Genomic DNA, 19,289 nt, shown 5'->3' on the forward strand with positions numbered 1-19,289 from the left:
CTTAAGTATGCATTTAATAATTTTGATCCTTTAAGTAAACCAAATATTTTTAGACTCCGTCAAATATTTTAATAATTTATGTTCCTTAAATCCGACGGAAACAATGAAAAAAGAGATTTAATCATAAACCCCGAATAAGCCCCACAAATTCTAAAACAAGCAAAACAAAAACTACACTATACACTAAAAAGATGGAGTATGAAAAAATAGCAGATATTTCACTCAAAAGATTGTACCAGACTCAAAAAAAAAATTCAAAAATAGCAGAAACCACAACAATTGTACTCCTAAATGTGAGTTCCCGCTAATCTCTTTTTCTCATAGTTCCGTCAAATCTAACAGACAGAGTTCCGTAAAAATTTAGTGGATACTATAAATGCACTCAAGTGGCTATTTTGAACATGCCCTCAAACATAATGGACCATTTTTGTCATGTTCTCAATTAAAAAATACCCCACATTTATTAATTTTTCCATTCTCAACTTGTTCTAACATCGTACTTGACTTTGTTTGACACACAAAGTTTCATTTGTAACTCAAGATTATCAAAAAGTCTTTTCTCTTCTTCATCATCTCAAGAACCCCATAAATATTCTCTGTATATACAGTGATATACAGTTGATATACAGTGTAAATGGACTCAAAATCATTAAGGTTGATAACCCATCAATCATTTTTCACAGCAGTTCGATCTGGTGACCTTGAATCACTTAAAATAATTATAAAAAATGAAGGGTTGGATGTTTCTTGTTTATTAGCTTTACAAAATGATGGAGGTGAAACTGCTTTGTATATTGCTGCTGCAAATAATTATAAGGAGATAGTGAGTTATTTGCTTGGTTTTTGTGATTTGGAGAGTGTTATGATTAGGTCTAAAGCTGATTTTGATGCCTTTCATGTTGCTGCTAAAAATGGCCACTTGGGTATGTTTCTTTTTGCAATTTTAGATACTGTGTTATTACTTATTGTTTAAAAGATACATGTTAATGAATTATGTTCTTGATTAGTTTTCTCTGTTAGATACTGTGTTACTTATTACTTATTGTTCAATTACCTGTTAATGAATTGTGTTCTTGATTAGTTTGTGTGTGTGATTAGACGTATAAGTATTCTTTGATCTGTTTTAGACCCTTTTTTTTGGGGGTTTGTTGGGGTTGGGGTTGGAAGGTGGGGGGGGGGGGGGGGGGGGTAGGAATTTAATGGTTAGGGGTTTGGTCTGTTTAAGTGACTGAGATCTAAATTAATAATTTGTACATATTGAATGAATTCCTAAGCTATTGGTTTCGGTCACTTGGGTATGTTTTTTTTCTGGCTTAATGCATCTGCGACTCCTAAACTTGTCCCTTATTTCCATTTTGGCATCTCGATTAAGTGTTGTTCTTGAACCCCGAACTTGAATCAGTATGTCTATCGAACTCGATCTTTATTAGAAGACTCGTCGCAAGTATGTCTATCAAACCCCCTAAATCTGATCTTTATTAGAAGCAGAAATTAAATTAGGAAAATGAAGGTGGAGTAATATTTTAGACATGTGGTAAGGTATTCTTTAGGTGAGAAAAGGCCATAAATAGTCCACGAACTATGGGAGTAGGTCTAAAATGTCACTTAACTATACATTTAGGTTTAATTAACTATTCAAAAACTTATCAAATTTGGTCCCTCTATTTTTTTATACAAACAATAACAAACTCTAAAGCTAAAAGATGGTTTAATTATTTTAAATATATCAGCAATTTTTAATTTTTTTTTTTTAACAAAACCATTGAAGATGGAATACTATGTAAGTCGATTGTCGTCGGTTACAAAACGCGAGAGAGATTTGAAAAAAGTTGAGGTTAGACACACTTGAGGGAGAAAGGACGCGAGAGAGAGAGTTCGGTAATGGGTTAACGATTAATTTCACGATGGTTTATGAGACTTGTTTGTATAAAAAGTGCCAAATTTGATAAGTTTTTGAAAAAAGGAAAAGTTCGAGGGGCCGCATATGCATTAAGCCTTTTTTTTTTTTTTTGCAATTATAGATATTGTCTTATTACTTATTGTTCAATAGCTACTTGTTAATGAATTATGTTCTTGATTAGTTTTCTCTGTCTCTCTCTCTCTCTCTCTCTGTGGGGGGGTGTAGAATTGTGTGTTTAGGGGCCGCAAGTATTGCCTTTTTTTATTTTTTTTTTGATATTGTTTTTTTATTGTTCAATAGGAACCTGTTAATGAATTATGTTCTTGATTAGTTTTCTCTGTCTCTCTCTCTCTCTCTCTCTCTCTCTCTCTCTCTCTCTCTCTCTCTCTCTCTCTCTCTCTCTCTCTCTCTGTGTGTATGGGGGAATGAATTGTGTTTAAGACAAATATTGAGTTTTTTGACCCTTTTTTTTCAAAGCTATTGGTTTTGGTCAAACCTGTAAGCTATAGTCTAGCTCCGCCCTTAGGTCTAAAGCTGATTTTGATGCCTTTCATGTTGCTGCAAAATGTGGCCACTTGGGTATGTAGTATTTCTGTCTTTTATCTACTGGGTTATTGCTTATTGTTCAAAAGTTACCTGCTAATGAATTGTGTTCTTGATTAGTTTCTCTGTTTGGGTGCTTAGATGTAAAAGCATTCTCTGATCTGTTTGTTTATCTTTTTTTTTGGAGTGGAGGTGGAGACAGGATTTGAAGCTTACGGGTTAAAGATTGTGGGTCTTTGCTAGGTTCTAAATTAATAATTTGTACATATTGAATGAATTTCTTAAGACAAATACAGAGTTTGGACTAAAACTAGTGAGTTTGGCCAAACTCATAAGCTATTAGTTTAGCTTTGCCCCTGGGTGGAGGGGTGGGTTGAGGCAGAGGCGGAGCCAGAATTTAAAGTTTATGGGTTTAATGTTTTAGTCCTTTTAAGTTACTGTGTACTGAATTAATAATTTGTACATATGGAATGAATTTCTTAAGACAAATACAGAGTTTTGATCGAAGCTACTGCGTTTGGCAAACCCGTAAGCTATTTGTCTAGCTCTGCCCTTGGGTGGAGGGGTGGGCTGAGGCAAAGACGGAGGCATAATTTGATGGTTATGGGTTTAATATTTTCGTCCTTTTAAGTTACTAAGTTCTAAATTAATAATTTGTACGTATTGGATGAATTTCTTTAGATAAATATAGAGTTTGGACCAAAGCTATTGCGCTCGGCCAAATATGTAAGTTGTAGTTTAGCTCTGGCCCTGGGTGGAGGGGTGGGGTGGGGGGTAGGGGGTTTAATCACTAGGGGCAAAGCTAGCTCTTTGGTTATTTGTTCGGCCGAATTCAGTAGCTTTGGTCCAAACCTTGTATTTCTATTGAATTTTTTTGAATATGTACGAAATATAAATTTAGAACCTAGTAACTTTGAAGGACTAGAATCCCGAACTCATAAACTTTAAATCCTGGCTTGGCCTATGTAATCACGATTCTTGCTTTGTTGACCAACGATGCTCAAATAGTGTAATGGGTATGATAAGGTCAGTTTAACAGAAATCTTGAAGCAAAACCATGAATTGTAAGTTTAGTTCCTAATGCCAGTTTGTATAATACACTTTGGAATTGATCTTTCTCTTAATAAGATATCAGTATATTTTAAATGATTTGACTCGAAACCATTTATTCTATTAGGAGAATAGTTATCCCGAAAATAATCATTTAGTTCATTTGTAGAGTAGTCATCCCAAAAAGGAAAAAGAGTATGTTTTTAGTTAGTAGAACTTCATGTAGTTTGTAATCAGCTACTTCAATTTCATATTTTCAATTTTGTTTCATTGGGCTACTGATAAGCTTGACCTATTTTGATCTTCTGAGATCATAGATAATCGAAGTATCAGATCCAGGTGGTTGTGATACTTTTTGTGCTTTAAAAAGATAGTGGTGATTTTCATGTTTCAATTACTGTTCAAATCGATCAAATAATCCTCAGTCTCAAACAAATTAAGTCGACTTTATTGCAGTAATCGATAATAGGACTTCTTTTTATATTATTGATTCTTACTTGGAGAAATTTACTGAGCGCGAGCAAGAAGTACCTGACATGCTCTCCATAGTAAATTCTATTTAGTATGTCCGACAAAATAACACATATATTGTCATTTACAGGTATTGTGCAGGAACTTTTGGCCATGTGGCCTGGACTTTGTAAAGTATGTGACTCAAGAAATACAAGCCCTCTTTATTCAGCTGCTGTTAAGGGACATTTAGATGTGGTGAATGCCATTTTAGATGCGGATGTGAGCTCCATACGGATTGTTAGGAAGAATGGAAAAACTGCACTACACACAACTGCTAGGTATGGCCTTCTGCATATTGTAAAAGCACTTATACAGCGAGATCCAGATATAATATCCATCAAAGATAAAAAGGGTCAAACTGCACTTCATATGGCTGTTAAGGGTCAGGATACCTCTGTGGTGGAAGAAATGTTGGATACTGACAACTCAATATTGAATGAGCGTGACAAGAAGGGCAACACAGCTTTACATATAGCCACACGGAAATGTCGTTTCCAGGTATTTTTTTTTTTCCTTAAGGTAATAGCATGACTCCCCAGACCCCACTTGTGGGATCACACTGGGTTTGTTGTTGTTTTTGTTGTAAGTTATAGCATGACTCTTGCTATTCTGAATACATCAAAGATCTGCTCTCGTTTCTAGATCATGAAGTTGAGGATTATATTTTTTTAGCGTTCCAAGTTCCTGACGATGCATTTTATTCGTTCCTATAAAGGTTTAGCATTCAAGTTATGTGATTTGGGCTTCCAAGTAACTATATTTGCTTATCATGTTTTTGCTGCCACATCAAGTATATAAAGTGTTCTAGTGTTCAAACCTAATAGAAAACTATTGTATGTTGCAATGTTTGACTATAAACTTAAAAGGTGCTTGCTAAGGCTAGAAACAAAAGTTGTTTGAGTGCCTCGACTTCTCTAATGGATGACTTCACTGAACTTCTGCAATGACCACTCCTAACCTTTATGAATAAAACCCTCCAACCATGTTGAGAGATCAGCACATTGAAGCCTCCATAATCACCCATATCCAATATGCATCCATAGCTGAATCTAGGTAACATCGTTTTGGAACACAATCAGAAGACAGTTGTTACGGGCCTACGGCTTCCCAGAGTTTTTTGGTCTCTTTTGGGACCATTTGATAGGAAGCTGAAGTTTTTTGCAGTAGTGAAACTGAATGCTAACAGGACGAGAACGAATAGAAACTCATGATAAGAATTTTGTAATATTGTTTCATCATCCAAGTGTATCATGAAGTTACAAAGAAACTCAAAACATCCTAGTGATTTGTGTAGGGTAAGTTGCAAATTTTTCATGATGGAGCAGAAAGGAAAAGGTATACTCAAAGAAAAATGTGGATTTTTTTGTTCAGCGACCAATTTATTATTTCACTACACACATCATTGATCAGGATGTATAATGTTGAAACATCTGAATTGGTCTAGTCTAACACTCTAAGATATGTGACATCATTTGGTGAACAAATAATAGAGGGTAAAGTGTGCAACAACAACATACCCAGTGAATTAGACAATACTTGATTACACTTTTTAGTAGTTGATTACACTTTTTAGTAGTCTAAAGAAACTCCACCAAGAAGAAAGGAAGGGCGCCATTTTTACTATCAGTCTACTAACTTTAATTCAACCTAGTTGAATTTGTAACAAAATATGCTCAAACAATTACTATGTATTTAAGTGTGCAAATTAGACAATACTTGATTACACTTTTTTGCATACCAAGATATCTAGCTTGATGTTTCATTCATCCTTGCAGTAGTGTATGGTGAACCGGATTCTTAATTGCTGGTATTGAGGCTAAGTAAATCATCAAATATTATGCGTTTGAATTTTAATAAAGTTATACTGAAGGAAGGGCATTAGAATAGGCGGCTGAGCCTGCATTTGTTTGTCTTGTTTTTTTCCTCTTGTTCATCCTGCACTACGTTTATTGTGTTATCTGAGGAGTTAAACTTTCCTACCTTTGTTGGTTTTTATTTTTCGTATCCTCATGATGTGCCTTTGTTTCAGATTGTGAGCCTTCTGCTCACTTACACGTTCCTTGAGCCTGCATTTGTTTGTCTTGTTTTTTTCCTCTTGTTCATCCTGCACTACTTTTATTGTGTTATTTGAGGAGTTAAACTTTCCTACCTTTGTTGGTTTTTATTTTTCGTATCCTCATGATGTGCCTTTGTTTCAGATTGTGAGCCTTCTGCTTACTTACACGTCCCTTGATGTCAACGCAATTAATAATCAAAAGGAAACTGCAATGGACTTAGCAGACAAATTGCAATATGGTGACTCAGCTTTGCTAATTAAGGAAGTTCTGACTGAGGCTGGTGCAAAACACGCCCGATTCGTAGGTCAATTCGATGCAGCATCCGAACTTAAGCGGACCGTAAGCGACATTAAACATGAGGTCCAATCCCAGCTTATACAAAACGAAAAAACCCGAAGGCGTGTTTCTGGTATTGCCAAAGAGCTTAGGAAAATTCATAGAGAAGCTGTTCAGAATACCATTAACTCTGTTACCGTGGTCGCTGTTTTGGTCGCCTCTATTGCTTTTCTAGCTATATTCAGCTTGCCGGGCCAATACATCGACAAGGGGCCTGAAGCAGGAAAGGCCCGAATCGCGGATACCGTTGCGTTTCGGGTATTCTGCCTCCTGAATGCTACTTCTCTATTCATATCTCTCGCTGTTGTTGTTGTTCAGATTACTCTGGTTGCATGGGATACGAGAGCTCAGAAACAAATTGTCTCGGTTGTGAATAAGATGATGTGGGCAGCTTGTGTTAGTACGTGTGGAGCGTTCTTAGCTGTCGGTTTTGTTATTGTAGGGAGGAAAAGCTCGTGGATGGCGATTACTATTACTGTGCTCGGTGCACCAATTCTTATTGGAACTCTGGTTGGCTTGTGCTACTTTGTTTTCCGACAGCATTTTGGAATATGTGGTAGCGATTCTCAAAGGCGTATTAAAAGAGCGAGTGGGAGCAAATCTTTCTCGTGGTCTTTCTCTGCAAATATTTCTGATATGGATGACTACAACTCCGATGAGAAAATTTATGCTCTGTGAGACTGACATTATGCAATGTTCGATCTGAAGGAGTTTTACTACATATAAATCATGGCTTTCCACGTATCATGGGAATGAATGTACAGTCAGACCTCTCTATAACAGGCATCCTCTTTAAACATTTCACTACAACAAGCATATTTTCTGTGGAACTGATCTTGCATCTTATATTATATTATATGTACTCTATAACATGTCGCTATAGCACCAAAAAAGTATCGGAACAAACGATGTTGTTATATAGAGGTTTGAGTACTGTATATCCATTCTCTGTTGACCCCTATGCATGTCATCGAGAAGGCGAACGTGATACTGAGTCGAGATAAACAGGCATCAGGTACTCATTTTCAACATCATGCAAGAAAATTTCTCTTTTTTGCTCCTACTGCGAGGTGTGATGAATTGGAAAAGTAAAATCTGGTGCTCGGATAGTTAGTTGTATAGGTTTCGCTTTGCTTCAAGATGTCCATTTATATTAGTTGGGTTTTTCTTAATAAACACTTTTGTGACGTGTATCCCCTCGATGTATAATCATGATTTGAGGTTTGTACATACTAGTGTAGGACTCTTTGAAGTACCAATAAAAAGCTTGTAAGTTGTTCGATGGAACTATAGATTAATGATATGATTTTGTTTTCCAACAGCACTGTTAACTACTCCCTTCGTCCTGATTTATGTGGCACTTTTCGCTTCCCGATAGTTAATTTGACTAATCTTTTAAGTTAAATTGGATTAAATTAACATAATATTTTAAAATCAAACTTTAGATATTCAAAAGCTATACGAAAAATACTATAAGTTGCAACTTTTCTCATGTCAATATGATGAATGAATATATCATATAATGTTGATCAAAGTTTACATAGTTTGAATTTCGAAAAACGAAAAGTGCCACATAAATAAGGAGAGAGGGAGTATTGTTTTACTGAAGCTTTGATTGAGGCATGATCCATTTGACACTTCAATGGGGCAGGTGAACAGATAGCCAGTTTTGGGATCACCATTAAAGCCATAACGGCAGTGTATTAAAATTTGAAAGTTTAGCCGCTTCGAAACCAATTTCAGGCATATGAGATCGAAGTTGCAAAAATTTGCATCTGAAGTTTGGTAGCAAACTTCCGACTTTTTTGCCAAACTTCCAACAAGAATGTCTGAAGTCTAACACGTATGTCTATAGTTTTAGACTTCTATGTTCGAAACTGAAAATAGTTCTTCTGAAGTAGGAACTGTCAATCTTCATCCCTGCTAATGTTCTCAATCTTTTCCAAAAACACCTGACTTAAAATCAATTTTTATATTTATAATTCAAGATCCACTTCTTTAAGCTTGCAATAGTGGTGATTTTAGTGTTGAAAATCTTTAACTGACTATGGATGCAAAGTTCTTAAAAAGGTGGCTGTGCCTTAAATTGCATTGTGCAAATAGTTTGCCTGTGCAAATTTTTCGAAAATATGTTGCTTCTAAGATTGGGGTGTTCTGTTTAATAATTTAATTTTCAGCACCTTAACAGCTCAGAAAAGAGCAAAAGGACTACTACAAAACCTTAAAATGTGTGCAGCTTCAATAAGGATGCTCTGGAAGTAACATAAGGAGCATTGCAAAAGAAATCTTATTTGTGGGTTGTCGTTGGGTTTGGGCAGGTTGGTGGGTGGGGGGGGGGTGAGTAGGGGGGAGTTGTTGTTGCTCTTGAAATTCCAGCTAGACGACCTGGTAATGGTCAATAATTGAATTAAAAGGCAAGATTTGTCTTCCCCATCATGTACATTGATTCAAGTAACATCCTCAAAACTATTTGGTAACTTGAATATGTCCCCAACTTGTTTATCATAATGGATAGATAGATAATTTCTTCTCATTTGCCAAATGGCAGAGTTACACAATATTTATGCTCGTAGAACCGAAGTCTATCTCCATACCGACCATCAAATGAGATTGGTGCTGGCTGATTTCCAGTGTGGTATCTTGCACCTCGTGTTCATATAATCTATATTCAACCGTATCTCGAAACCCCCCGAATCCATATTTTCTCTTACTGTGTCGGATCTCGCTCGGGAGGTGAAATATTTTGTCATACGTTCTGGCCTGAGAGCCTTGTTCGCCTTTGGTATTTATGTGGATCTTGTACGATGGGAGGTAGCATGTACTCACCAAAATAATTGAGGTGCGTGCAAGCTGGCCCCAACGTCGCCTTTAAATAAAATACGTAGTTACAATTTATTTTAAGCTATATAACTATCCAACCTTTGAGATGCCCTTCCTTGCCTTAACTTTAGCTTTTCATTGAATTGTTTTTACCTTCTGCTATTATTAGGAAAATTCATACTAATAAAAAGATTGGTTAATGATAAGTTTGACAAATAAAAGGTCAACGTATTTATATCTTACTTTATAGTCTCCTTAACTTCTTTTTGAAAAAAACTCTTTTAACCAAGTTTCTTGAAATGCTTTTTGACAAACTATCACATTTACAAAAATTATAATGATAATATGACTTGGGACTGTGTTATTTGAAACTCAGATGTAGTTGAAAACTTTTATAGCTTAGATTTCTCATACGTACGTGACATTTGTTTTTGATTTTTTCATAAACACGTATGTAACAGTTATTACACGGTTATTACTATGGGGCCACTATTCCCTAATATGAGTTCGACAGTGCCTTCAATACAGTAATGAGGTTTTCATTATGCTTTTGTCTACGTAATTTAAAAATTTTACTCCCTTCGCCCATATTACTTGGTCACATTACTAAAAAAAATATATCCCAAATTACTTATTTATTTACAAAATGAAGATAAAATTAATTAAATATTTCTCATTTTACCCTTAGTATTAAATGTTCTTGAAAATAATCAATATTGATTAGAATGTATTTATTGGAGAGAGATAGGAGTAAGGTAGTAAAATACATCTTTTATTTATGATTTCTTAAGGGACGTCGAAGTGAAAAGAGAAAGTGATCAAGTAATATGGGAAAGGGGAACTACTTACTAGCATGCAACATTAAAGGGAAGTATTTATTATTGAAGTACGTGTAATTTGTACTCCCTCCGTTCACTTTTAATTGCACTTTTAACTTTGCATGCCCCTTAAGAATTAATAAATGAAATATGTATTTTACTATAATACCCATATTAATTGGTGTATAGTCTCATTGGACTTTGAACATGATTTGAAAATGAGTAATTAATGTTAAGAGTAAAACAAGAAAAAAAAAGTTTGTCTTTCCTTGATATGCTAAAGTGGACAAGTAAAAGTGAAAATTTATTTTTAGTATAGAGTAAAAGTGAACGGAGGGAGTATGAGTTACTACACGTTTCGGCATCTTTTTAATAAGTTCTGTCAAAAAAAAAAAAGAGTTCTTTCAAGTTTAGCATTATTTAAGAATTATATCATAATTAGTTGCACTTACAGTATCATTAACAAACCATCAATTCTATATGTGTTGCCATTATAAGTAAGGTTTGAATTAGATATAAACTCTTTAATCAAGATATTAAGCACTACTATTGGTTTTTTTGTCAGAAAACTGTGATCATATGTTCAGTTTCATGCCATTGGAACATAATTGATATTTGATAACACTTATTGGTCTATAGTTTAGTCTATTCTTTCGCCCTTGGGTGTTATTATATAATTTCTCTTTTATTTTCAAACAGTAAAGAAGTGTTTTTTTTTCCTGGAAAAAGAGGGAAAGAGTATTTGTAATAAAAAAAAAGATTTATCAAGTGAAAAGAGCGATATGAGCGATATATAGTAGCCCTAAACCAATTGAGAAATGAGTCTGTGACTCAATTTTGTATTTCACTAACCTTTTGGCAAACAGATGGTCCCAATTGAAAAGTATTTTTGTTTTCTATTCGATATTCGAAGTTCAAATTAATTTGGATCTGTAAGACTCATTAAAGATGGGAAAGATCACGGATGCCCCCAACTAAAATAATTACCCGCTCATATCAGAGGCGATTTTAGGCACTACTTTGGAGCACGTGAACACGTGCGTCGTCCTGTACCAGAACTATAGGATTTTATGATATATATTTTAAAATTAGTATAATACTACCTCTTTGGAACACATACTACAAAAGACTAAATGGTGCACTTGGTTGAAAATTGAGTTATTTACCTAGGGGACTAGGGATCAATTCCCGCTCAATACATTTTGTTCTTCTTCTTTTTAGTGGTGAACCCATGCTCCAGATATCCTAGATTCGCAGCTGGCTCATACCTCCATTATCTTCGTACTCCCAGAAAAAATAAAAAATATAAATATACTGAGATGGTATCATGGAAGATGCGGTCCTTCTCCTCCATGATACCATCGTGGTATATAAATATGCGAGATGGTATTATGGGAGATACTCATGGTCCTTTCTCTTAGTCCCCCATGACACCATCATGGTATATAAATACACCGAGACGGTATTATGAATGATCATGTTCATTTATTAAAAATGATACACTTTTCTCGAAAAAAACCTCTCCGATACCATCGTCTTATATACAGATATTGTGATGGTATCATGAACGACCGCTTCAGTCCTTCAATGAGAAACTCCTCGAGGGTGATCATGGTATATAAACATCGAGACGGTATATCATATCATATACATAAGCCACCCGTTTCCGCCGTTCTCTTAGTCCTCCATGATACCATCATGATATATAAATATACTGCAATGATATCATGGAGGAAGGGGTTTGAACGAGGGGGACACGTCGGGTAAATAGTTTTGGGCGAGGAGATACGGCGGGTAATTAGTTTAGAAGAGGCATGGGACGGGTAATTATTTTATTTTTGGGCGGTATTTCAGTTAGTTTTCCTAAAGATAATCAACATTTCAAAATTATTCAATGTTTAGCCATTTTCTAATACGAAATAATGACAAAAATATCCTTAGTTAAAACACGAAAAAACTATAGAAAATTCATACTTGAGTTTGAATATTTATCAGTTTGAACTCCATGAATCGTTCCTGAAATTTCAACTGATAGAGGTTTGAACTCAATGATTTGTTAGTGGAGTTTGAAATTCCAGCAAATTTTTCGCTCTTAGTAGGCATTTGGTCATAGGATTTGGGACCCCAATTTCAAATTTTGATTTGACACCAGCGTTTCTATATAAAATCTGCATAAAACTTCAATTTCATATAATGATTTCAAATCCCAAATTCTCCAAAAAAATAGGATTTCAAATCCCAAATTGTGATTTTTTTTAAAAAAAATACTTGACCCATAAGTTTATATTTTGCAAATAAAGACCAATCTTTTAAATTTTGCGAAAAAAAAAAAAAAAAAAAACTCTTGCTCGACGTGAAGAGATTGCATGTACCATATGGGAGGTTTATATTGAAGAATAGCTAGTTACTACTAATGTTGATTTATTATACTAGTGAATTTTTGTAAAGTTATGTGTATTTGAATGTTTGTAATAGTATGTAATTGCAAACATCTATTTATAAAAGGAACATGATTATATGCGATTTTTTAATATAATGTGGTGCCTTAGGATATTCCGATACCTTATTTATGGACAATGTATTTGCTCATTTGGTAAGATTGTATAAGTGTTGTGGAAGGTTTTATAGTTTTCACAAATTGTAGGGGTTTCATGCTTATGAGAAAAAAATAAGTACAACTTAAAAATCCAAATTGCATGTCCAAACAAAATTAACTTCAAAATTCAAATCAACCTGATTTTAAATCATGTCCAAGCAGCCCCTTAAATTATGAAAGTTTGAATTATGTGAATTTGAGTTGATAAAGATCTAAATTTCATGAATCGTTTATGGAGTTTGAAATTCCAACGAATTTTCGAACTCTAGCACATTGTGTAGAGTTTCACTTGTTAAAATTTGTGTTTTAACTAGGGGTATTTTTGTTGGAATATTATTTTTTTGCTTAAAAGTAGTTATTTCTAAATTACATTTCAAATGGTGATTAAATATTAACAAGTTATCCAAAAACTAACCATCGAAGATAATTTTACGGGAAATGTTCAATATCAAGATTTTTTGCTATTTTTAAGACTCGAAACCAAACCTATCATTAAGGGTGAAGCCGTAGAGGGATCTTATTCATCTCACCATATTCGCTGCAGGGTGGTACTTATTGAAAAGGTAAGTAGTTTAACCATCCCCATTCTTAGCCCTAAACTACAATATTTAGGTTTCGAAGCTTACAGTACTAATGCTAATTCTCCTTTTGACGTACTCAAACTCCTAATTATTGATTTTCCCGTGCCTTCTGGCTTTTTAACTTGAAGGAAATCGACACATCAACTGGGCTATCTTTTTTATAATAGATATCAATCAAAATTATTCAGTTAATTTAATCCAAATCAAACTTAGGTTACTATCATGCAGGGAAATTTTTTTAAAAGGGAATTTGGTCAGGTAGCTCCTAGGATTCTACTCATATATTCTATTGATTTTAACTTGTGATTAATTATTATTTGTCATGATCTTTTGGCATAATTAGTGACATTTGTTGTGTTTGGAGTTTATGGACTTTTGCATTTCATGTATAGGGAAGCTAATAATTAAGAAAGTGACAACACAACGAATTGGCCAATAATTATATTTTGATCTTGAAAATTGAGACTGAAGGCATGCGGGACAAAATATTCTGTCTCCTAAGAACTATTGCTATCTTTATTGGTATGTGTTGTTAATAGAATTGAGACAAATTTAAAAAAAAAAAAAATAGGTGTCCCCTTTAATTTGACACAGTCCATATATTCTGATAAATATTTTTTATAACTTCAGACAGGATTTCATGAGAAAACTTGAGAGTATAATCTTTACAACAACAATAACATACCCATTGAAATCTCACAATGTGAGGTATGGGGAAGGTAAAGTGTACGCGTACCCTACCCCGATCTTGAAAGGTAAGACGACTGTTTTCAAATGACCCTCGGCTCAAAAGAAAGCATGACAAAAAAATAAAGTCAGAGAAGAACAAGCAATTCAAAGCAGTATGAAAATGAAATAACAAAAGCGAAAAAACCATGGTAAGACAGTCTGGAAAAAAAAGGATCAGTAGCTATCACAAATAAATAAAATAATCAAAGTACAATACACGACAGATAGTAGCATAAAACAAATGACAAGAGACTATAGGGCAAAACTGTGACTGCTAGTATAAAAGGGTAAGCGGGACTACCTACTAGCCTTCTACTCTAATTTGTGTCCTCCATAACCTCCTATCTAAGGTCATGTTCTCGGTAAGCTGGAATTGCGTCATGTCCTGTCTAATCACCTCTCCGCAATGCTTTTTCGGCCTACCTCTACCTTTCCTGAAACCCTCCATAGCCAACCTCTCATCTTCACATGCCCAAACCATCTTAGCCTCACTTCCTGCATCTTGTCCTCCACCGAGGCCACTCCCACCTTTTCCCGGATATCTTCATTACTAATCCAATCTCTTCTAGTGTGCCCACACATCCATCACTGCATTCTCATTTCCACAACTTTCATCTTCTGAACGTGAGAGTTCTTGACTGGCCAACACTCCGCCCCTTACAACAAAGTCGGTCTAACCACCACTTTATAGAACTTGCCTTTAAGTTTCGGTGGCATCTTCTTATCACACAGCACTCCGGAAGCAAGCCTCCATTTCATCCACCCTGCACCAATAAGGTGCGCGACATCATCGTCAATATCCCCATTCCTTGTATAATAGATCCAAGATACTTGAAATTTCCTTTCTTGAGAGTATAATCTTTAATTCATTGAAACATTTTTTTCATGAGAATTAATCTAATTTGATTTCTTAGCTAAAGGGACAATTAGATCTTAAAATTGAAGTGGGATCAAATGCCATTGTTCCATTTTTTGGTATAATTATTTAGTATCTGAAGTACACAGACTCTATTGATTCGACTTTGGTTTAAATTGCAATGATTAAAAAATATCCAATTTTTCAAAATTATTTAATTGATAGTCATAAATGACAGACAAAAACGATAATATTGTTTCTTCTTCTTCCTCCTCCTCCACGTCATCTTCCTTTTCCTTTTCCTTTTTTTTTTTTTTTTTTTTCCCTCCTCTTGACAAACATCAAACAAAAATTATTACACGATAGTTTAACTATCACATTCTTTTGAATTGGGTCGTTAACTAGGAAGTTACAAGCATACAATTAGCTTGTAGACGTAGTCGGTCAGAGCAGAAATTCTAAGAGGAATTTGCAAAGCAGCCAGTTTGTTTATGTCGTTATAAACACTCCAATAATCCTATAACCTCAGGTTTGTACGGGTGTTTGAGTCAAAAATCGTACTTTGCCCAAATAGTTAAGAAGTTGAATAAGGTTAACCACAATTGATAGCAATTTGATAAAATGGTTGAATTAACACAAACAAGTTATTAAAGGTCGATAAAGAATAAATAAATAAAAAGAAAAAGTAAACTTATGTCAATTGTGATGAATAACATTAACAGATTTCTCCTTTGCCAAGAATGAACAAGAGCTTGATGATTAGAGAATCAGAGTAATAATAATAATAATAATAATAATAATAATAATAATAATAATAATAATAATAATAATAATAAGTAGAAAGTCATCAAGAATAATCTATTTTTTCAGTAAGTATTCGCTGCCTAGATATACAAGCCAAAGTCCTATTTATAGCTATTTGGTCCTATATGGTGCCTTTTCCGTTGTGTGTATGTAACGACAATCATTAATTCTTTGAATTAATAATTGACATTTAATTCTTGATTCCCATTTTCGAAAGAGTTTAACAAGCCGTTACCGCATTAACTCCATTTAATGCGTAATCAAGAGGGTCTCATATGTTGTTCCCGTTGATGTTCTTCTTCGTTGATCATGTCACCGGTATTAACTACCTTTCCGTGAATGCTATTCTTGGCATTACCATTAGATCTTTCTACGCCATTATTTTTAACTGACACATGTTAGTCACATATTGGTCCACGTGTTAGGCGAAATTTTTACCCATACAAGAGATTTTAACAAGCCAAACTTCAAACGTATATGTCTAAAACGGTTAAACTGCAAAAACTTGTGAACTTCAGCTATGCCTTTAGATTAGAATTCCTTGAAACTAGAATTTAATTTGGATCATGTTTTATTTAGTTTAACCAAAACTAGTATCCTGATAGGATCGGCAAACCAAACTTGGATTTTGTGTGTTCTTAAAATGCTAGAGGAACCCTACCCATGTTGCCTTTATTTTATTTTTGATATTTTAATTGTTTTAACAGTAATTATCTCATTTTTTTCAATTGATTATAAGATCAAGAGAGTTACCTGTAACGACTAATCTTTGGTTCCTGAAAATAATAATCAAGATAAGAAAAATAGCGACAGAGAGTAATATTTGATTTCAAGAATTTGTGCGGGGGTTACAATCTTTATGAAATCTTAAATAAAAAAGATGTAATCTTGATTCTTCTCATCACATTGTGAAATATACGTACGAGTGTAAATCAGGCTTTTGCTTGTTCTTGAATGGACGAATCACTTGTTGTTGATATTTCACTACGAATGCGGAGCCGCAGCTTTTAATCACAAACATAGAGGTATGGAAACTTGCGGCTGTACCACTTGGAGTGAAGACTTCTTAGCATGCTAAAGGAAAACTTGCCGGTAGACTTCTGCATGTATTTTCTTCCTCCTTTTGAGCTTTATGAAGACCACTATTTATAGTTGCGGGGAGAGAGTTAGGGTTTGTATATGATTGGTTGAACCATTTTATTTGAACACTTGGCGACATTTGATTAGTTCTTCTGATTGACTTGACATCTGATTTCGTCACTTATGCGCGTGGCATGATTTAAATTGGTCTTTGACTTGACTTGGAGGCCACTTTATCATTTGATCGTGGCACGATGCTGGGGAATATTGGGCTCGTAATGACGAAGCTAATATAATAGCCCAATTAAATTGTCTTTAAATTAAATCCATACCAATTGGACTTAAGCATAATCGACAGATTTTCTTGTGAGTGCACAATTAAATTGATCTTTCAATGCCCCTTAAATCCATACCAATTGGACTTAAGCAAAAATTAATCCAATTATATTAGCTAATCCAATAATTACAAATTTGTTCGGACTAATATACCTTGATTTCAGATATAATTAATTTCTTGTGAATTTACTTTTAATAAAATTTCATCATCTATATTACCTATTCCATCGTTTCTCTAATCCTGAATGTTAAACATGTTAAGTAACATAAATGAAACGTACAATCGACATACTAGTCTAAAAGTTCTAATTCACGATCAGCCATAAATGTTTCTTACCAATACTACTGAACTATTACTAGTTACTAGAATTAATCATCACAACTATAGTTGTATAGAAAGATTTCTTACCAATACTAACTAATTATTACTAGAACTAATCATCTGAGCGATTGTTGTATAAAGATTTCTTACCAATACTAATCGATTATTACCAGAATTAATCATCTTTAACTATAGTTGTTATAAATACTTTTCGAGTTTTGGTGCTTTTGATGCTGACTACATAAATGCGACAAAACTTTATCGTTATTGCAAAATTTAGAAACCAAAAGAAAAGATCAACTTAATGAAGTCAAATAGAAGGGGCACCGTAGTCAAATCAAGTCCAAAAGGCATTTCAACAGATTTGCCCAAATATCAATATCATTACGCATTGTACCAAAGAAAAGTTGCGGTGTAAAGTGCAATAATAAATACTTCTTTATTCGTAATTAAAAATCTCGAGTCTTTGAGTATGGAACTATTCTTTGTTAGAAAACGTTTTACTTAAAACTTTCTAGCACAACTCCAAATTTAATAGACATCATCTGAGCAGAAGACAAAAAACTGAAACAAAACTTTATCTTTTTATTTTTTTAAAAAATTCTCTCATCCTGAGTATGGAATTGTTCTTTGTTAAAAAATGTTTCTCTAATGTGAAAATATTTTCTAACGCAATTCTAAATATAATCGAACCTCTCATTCTAAATATAATCGAACCTACAGTAGTTAGAAACAAAAATGAAACAACTTTATCGTTATTGCAAAATTTAATGAAGTCAAATGGAAGGGGCACTATAGTCAAATCAGGTCCAAAGAGCATTTTAACAGAGTCTAAATGTCAATATTATTACGTGTAGTATCAATTAGGGTCGCGATAAAACAGTAAGTAATCATTTATTCTTAATTAAAGATATCGGGTTTGAGTCTTATGTATGAAATCACCTTCATTAGAAAGTGCTTCACATTTAGTATAGTATTTTCCCGCAGGAATCAGAATTTAATGGTGCCCTAATGTAGATTACAACATTCTTTATTCTTAACTAGAGATCTCGGCTTCGAATCTTATGTATGGAATTATCTTTATTAGAAAGCACTCCACATCTATGTAGGGATTTTTTGACGCGAATATGAATGTAATGGAGTCCAAATGCAAATCTGAATTTAATGGAGCCTAAATGCAGGCCCCAAACATTCTTTGTTCTTAACTAGTATTTTCTGGCGCGAATCTGAATTAATTGAGCAGATACCGGGAATAAAAATGAGACAAAACTTTTGCAAAACTTAGAAACCAAAAGGTAAGTTCAAATTTAATGAAGTCAAATAGAATAGAGATCTCGTGTTCAAATCTTACACATGAAATCACCTTTACTAGAAAGCGTTTCACATCCAGTGCAGTATTTTCCGACGCAAAACTGAATGTAATGGAGCCCTAATACAAGTATCAAACATTCTTTATTTTTAACCAGAAATTTTTAATTCAAATTGTATATAAAATTGCCTTTATCAGGATACACGCTTTACCCCTAACGTTAAACTTTCCAGCATGAATCCGAATTCAATCGAGATAGGACAAAACTTTATTGTTATTGCAAAATTTAGAAACCAAAATCCAAGTTATTTTCAAATTTTAATGAAGTCAAATACAAGGGGCACTATAGTCAAATCTAGTTGAACAGAGTCCAAATATCATAATGTGTACTCAAATCAAATCTCAGATCACAACACAGCTAAAACACAACTCACACACACTCTCTCTCTCTCTCAATCAGATTTTCTAGAGAGAGAACACAAATACCAGTTTGTTTAACAAACTCACTAGTACTATCATTTTTGAACTTAAAACACATTCCACACGCACTTTCTCTCTCTAGAAATTACACAAATTACATATATTTGATGTGACAGAGAAGAAGAGGGAGAAACAAAAGAGTTAAACAGAGATAGAGAT

At 34.1% G+C, this 19,289-nt stretch overlaps 1 protein-coding gene across 1 annotated transcript; it reads left to right on the top strand.

Moving 5' to 3' along the window:
• The first annotated feature begins 498 nt into the window (after positions 1-498).
• On the top strand, positions 499-7,718 carry LOC132032869 (ankyrin repeat-containing protein At2g01680). The gene is made up of 3 exons (XM_059422641.1): positions 499-923; positions 4,095-4,504; positions 6,205-7,718. The coding sequence occupies exons 1-3, from the start codon at positions 635-637 to the stop codon at positions 7,075-7,077; spliced, it is 1,572 nt and encodes a 523-aa protein (XP_059278624.1). The 5' UTR covers positions 499-634; the 3' UTR covers positions 7,078-7,718.
• The last annotated feature ends 11,571 nt before the right edge of the window (positions 7,719-19,289 follow it).

This window comes from Lycium ferocissimum, chromosome 10 (assembly GCF_029784015.1).
Source record: "Lycium ferocissimum isolate CSIRO_LF1 chromosome 10, AGI_CSIRO_Lferr_CH_V1, whole genome shotgun sequence".
NCBI lineage: Eukaryota > Viridiplantae > Streptophyta > Magnoliopsida > Solanales > Solanaceae > Lycium > Lycium ferocissimum.

What these genes read in the sequence shown, in the direction of transcription:
- LOC132032869 (XM_059422641.1), top strand. Translation starts at nt 635, where the DNA reads ATGGACTCAAAATCATTAAGGTTGATAACCCATCAATCATTTTTCACA. An exon ending in TGCTAAAAATGGCCACTTGG is followed by an intron (nt 924 to 4,094) that starts GTATGTTTCTTT and finishes TGTCATTTACAG; the next exon opens with GTATTGTGCAGGAACTTTTG. An exon ending in CACGGAAATGTCGTTTCCAG is followed by an intron (nt 4,505 to 6,204) that starts GTATTTTTTTTT and finishes CCTTTGTTTCAG; the next exon opens with ATTGTGAGCCTTCTGCTTAC.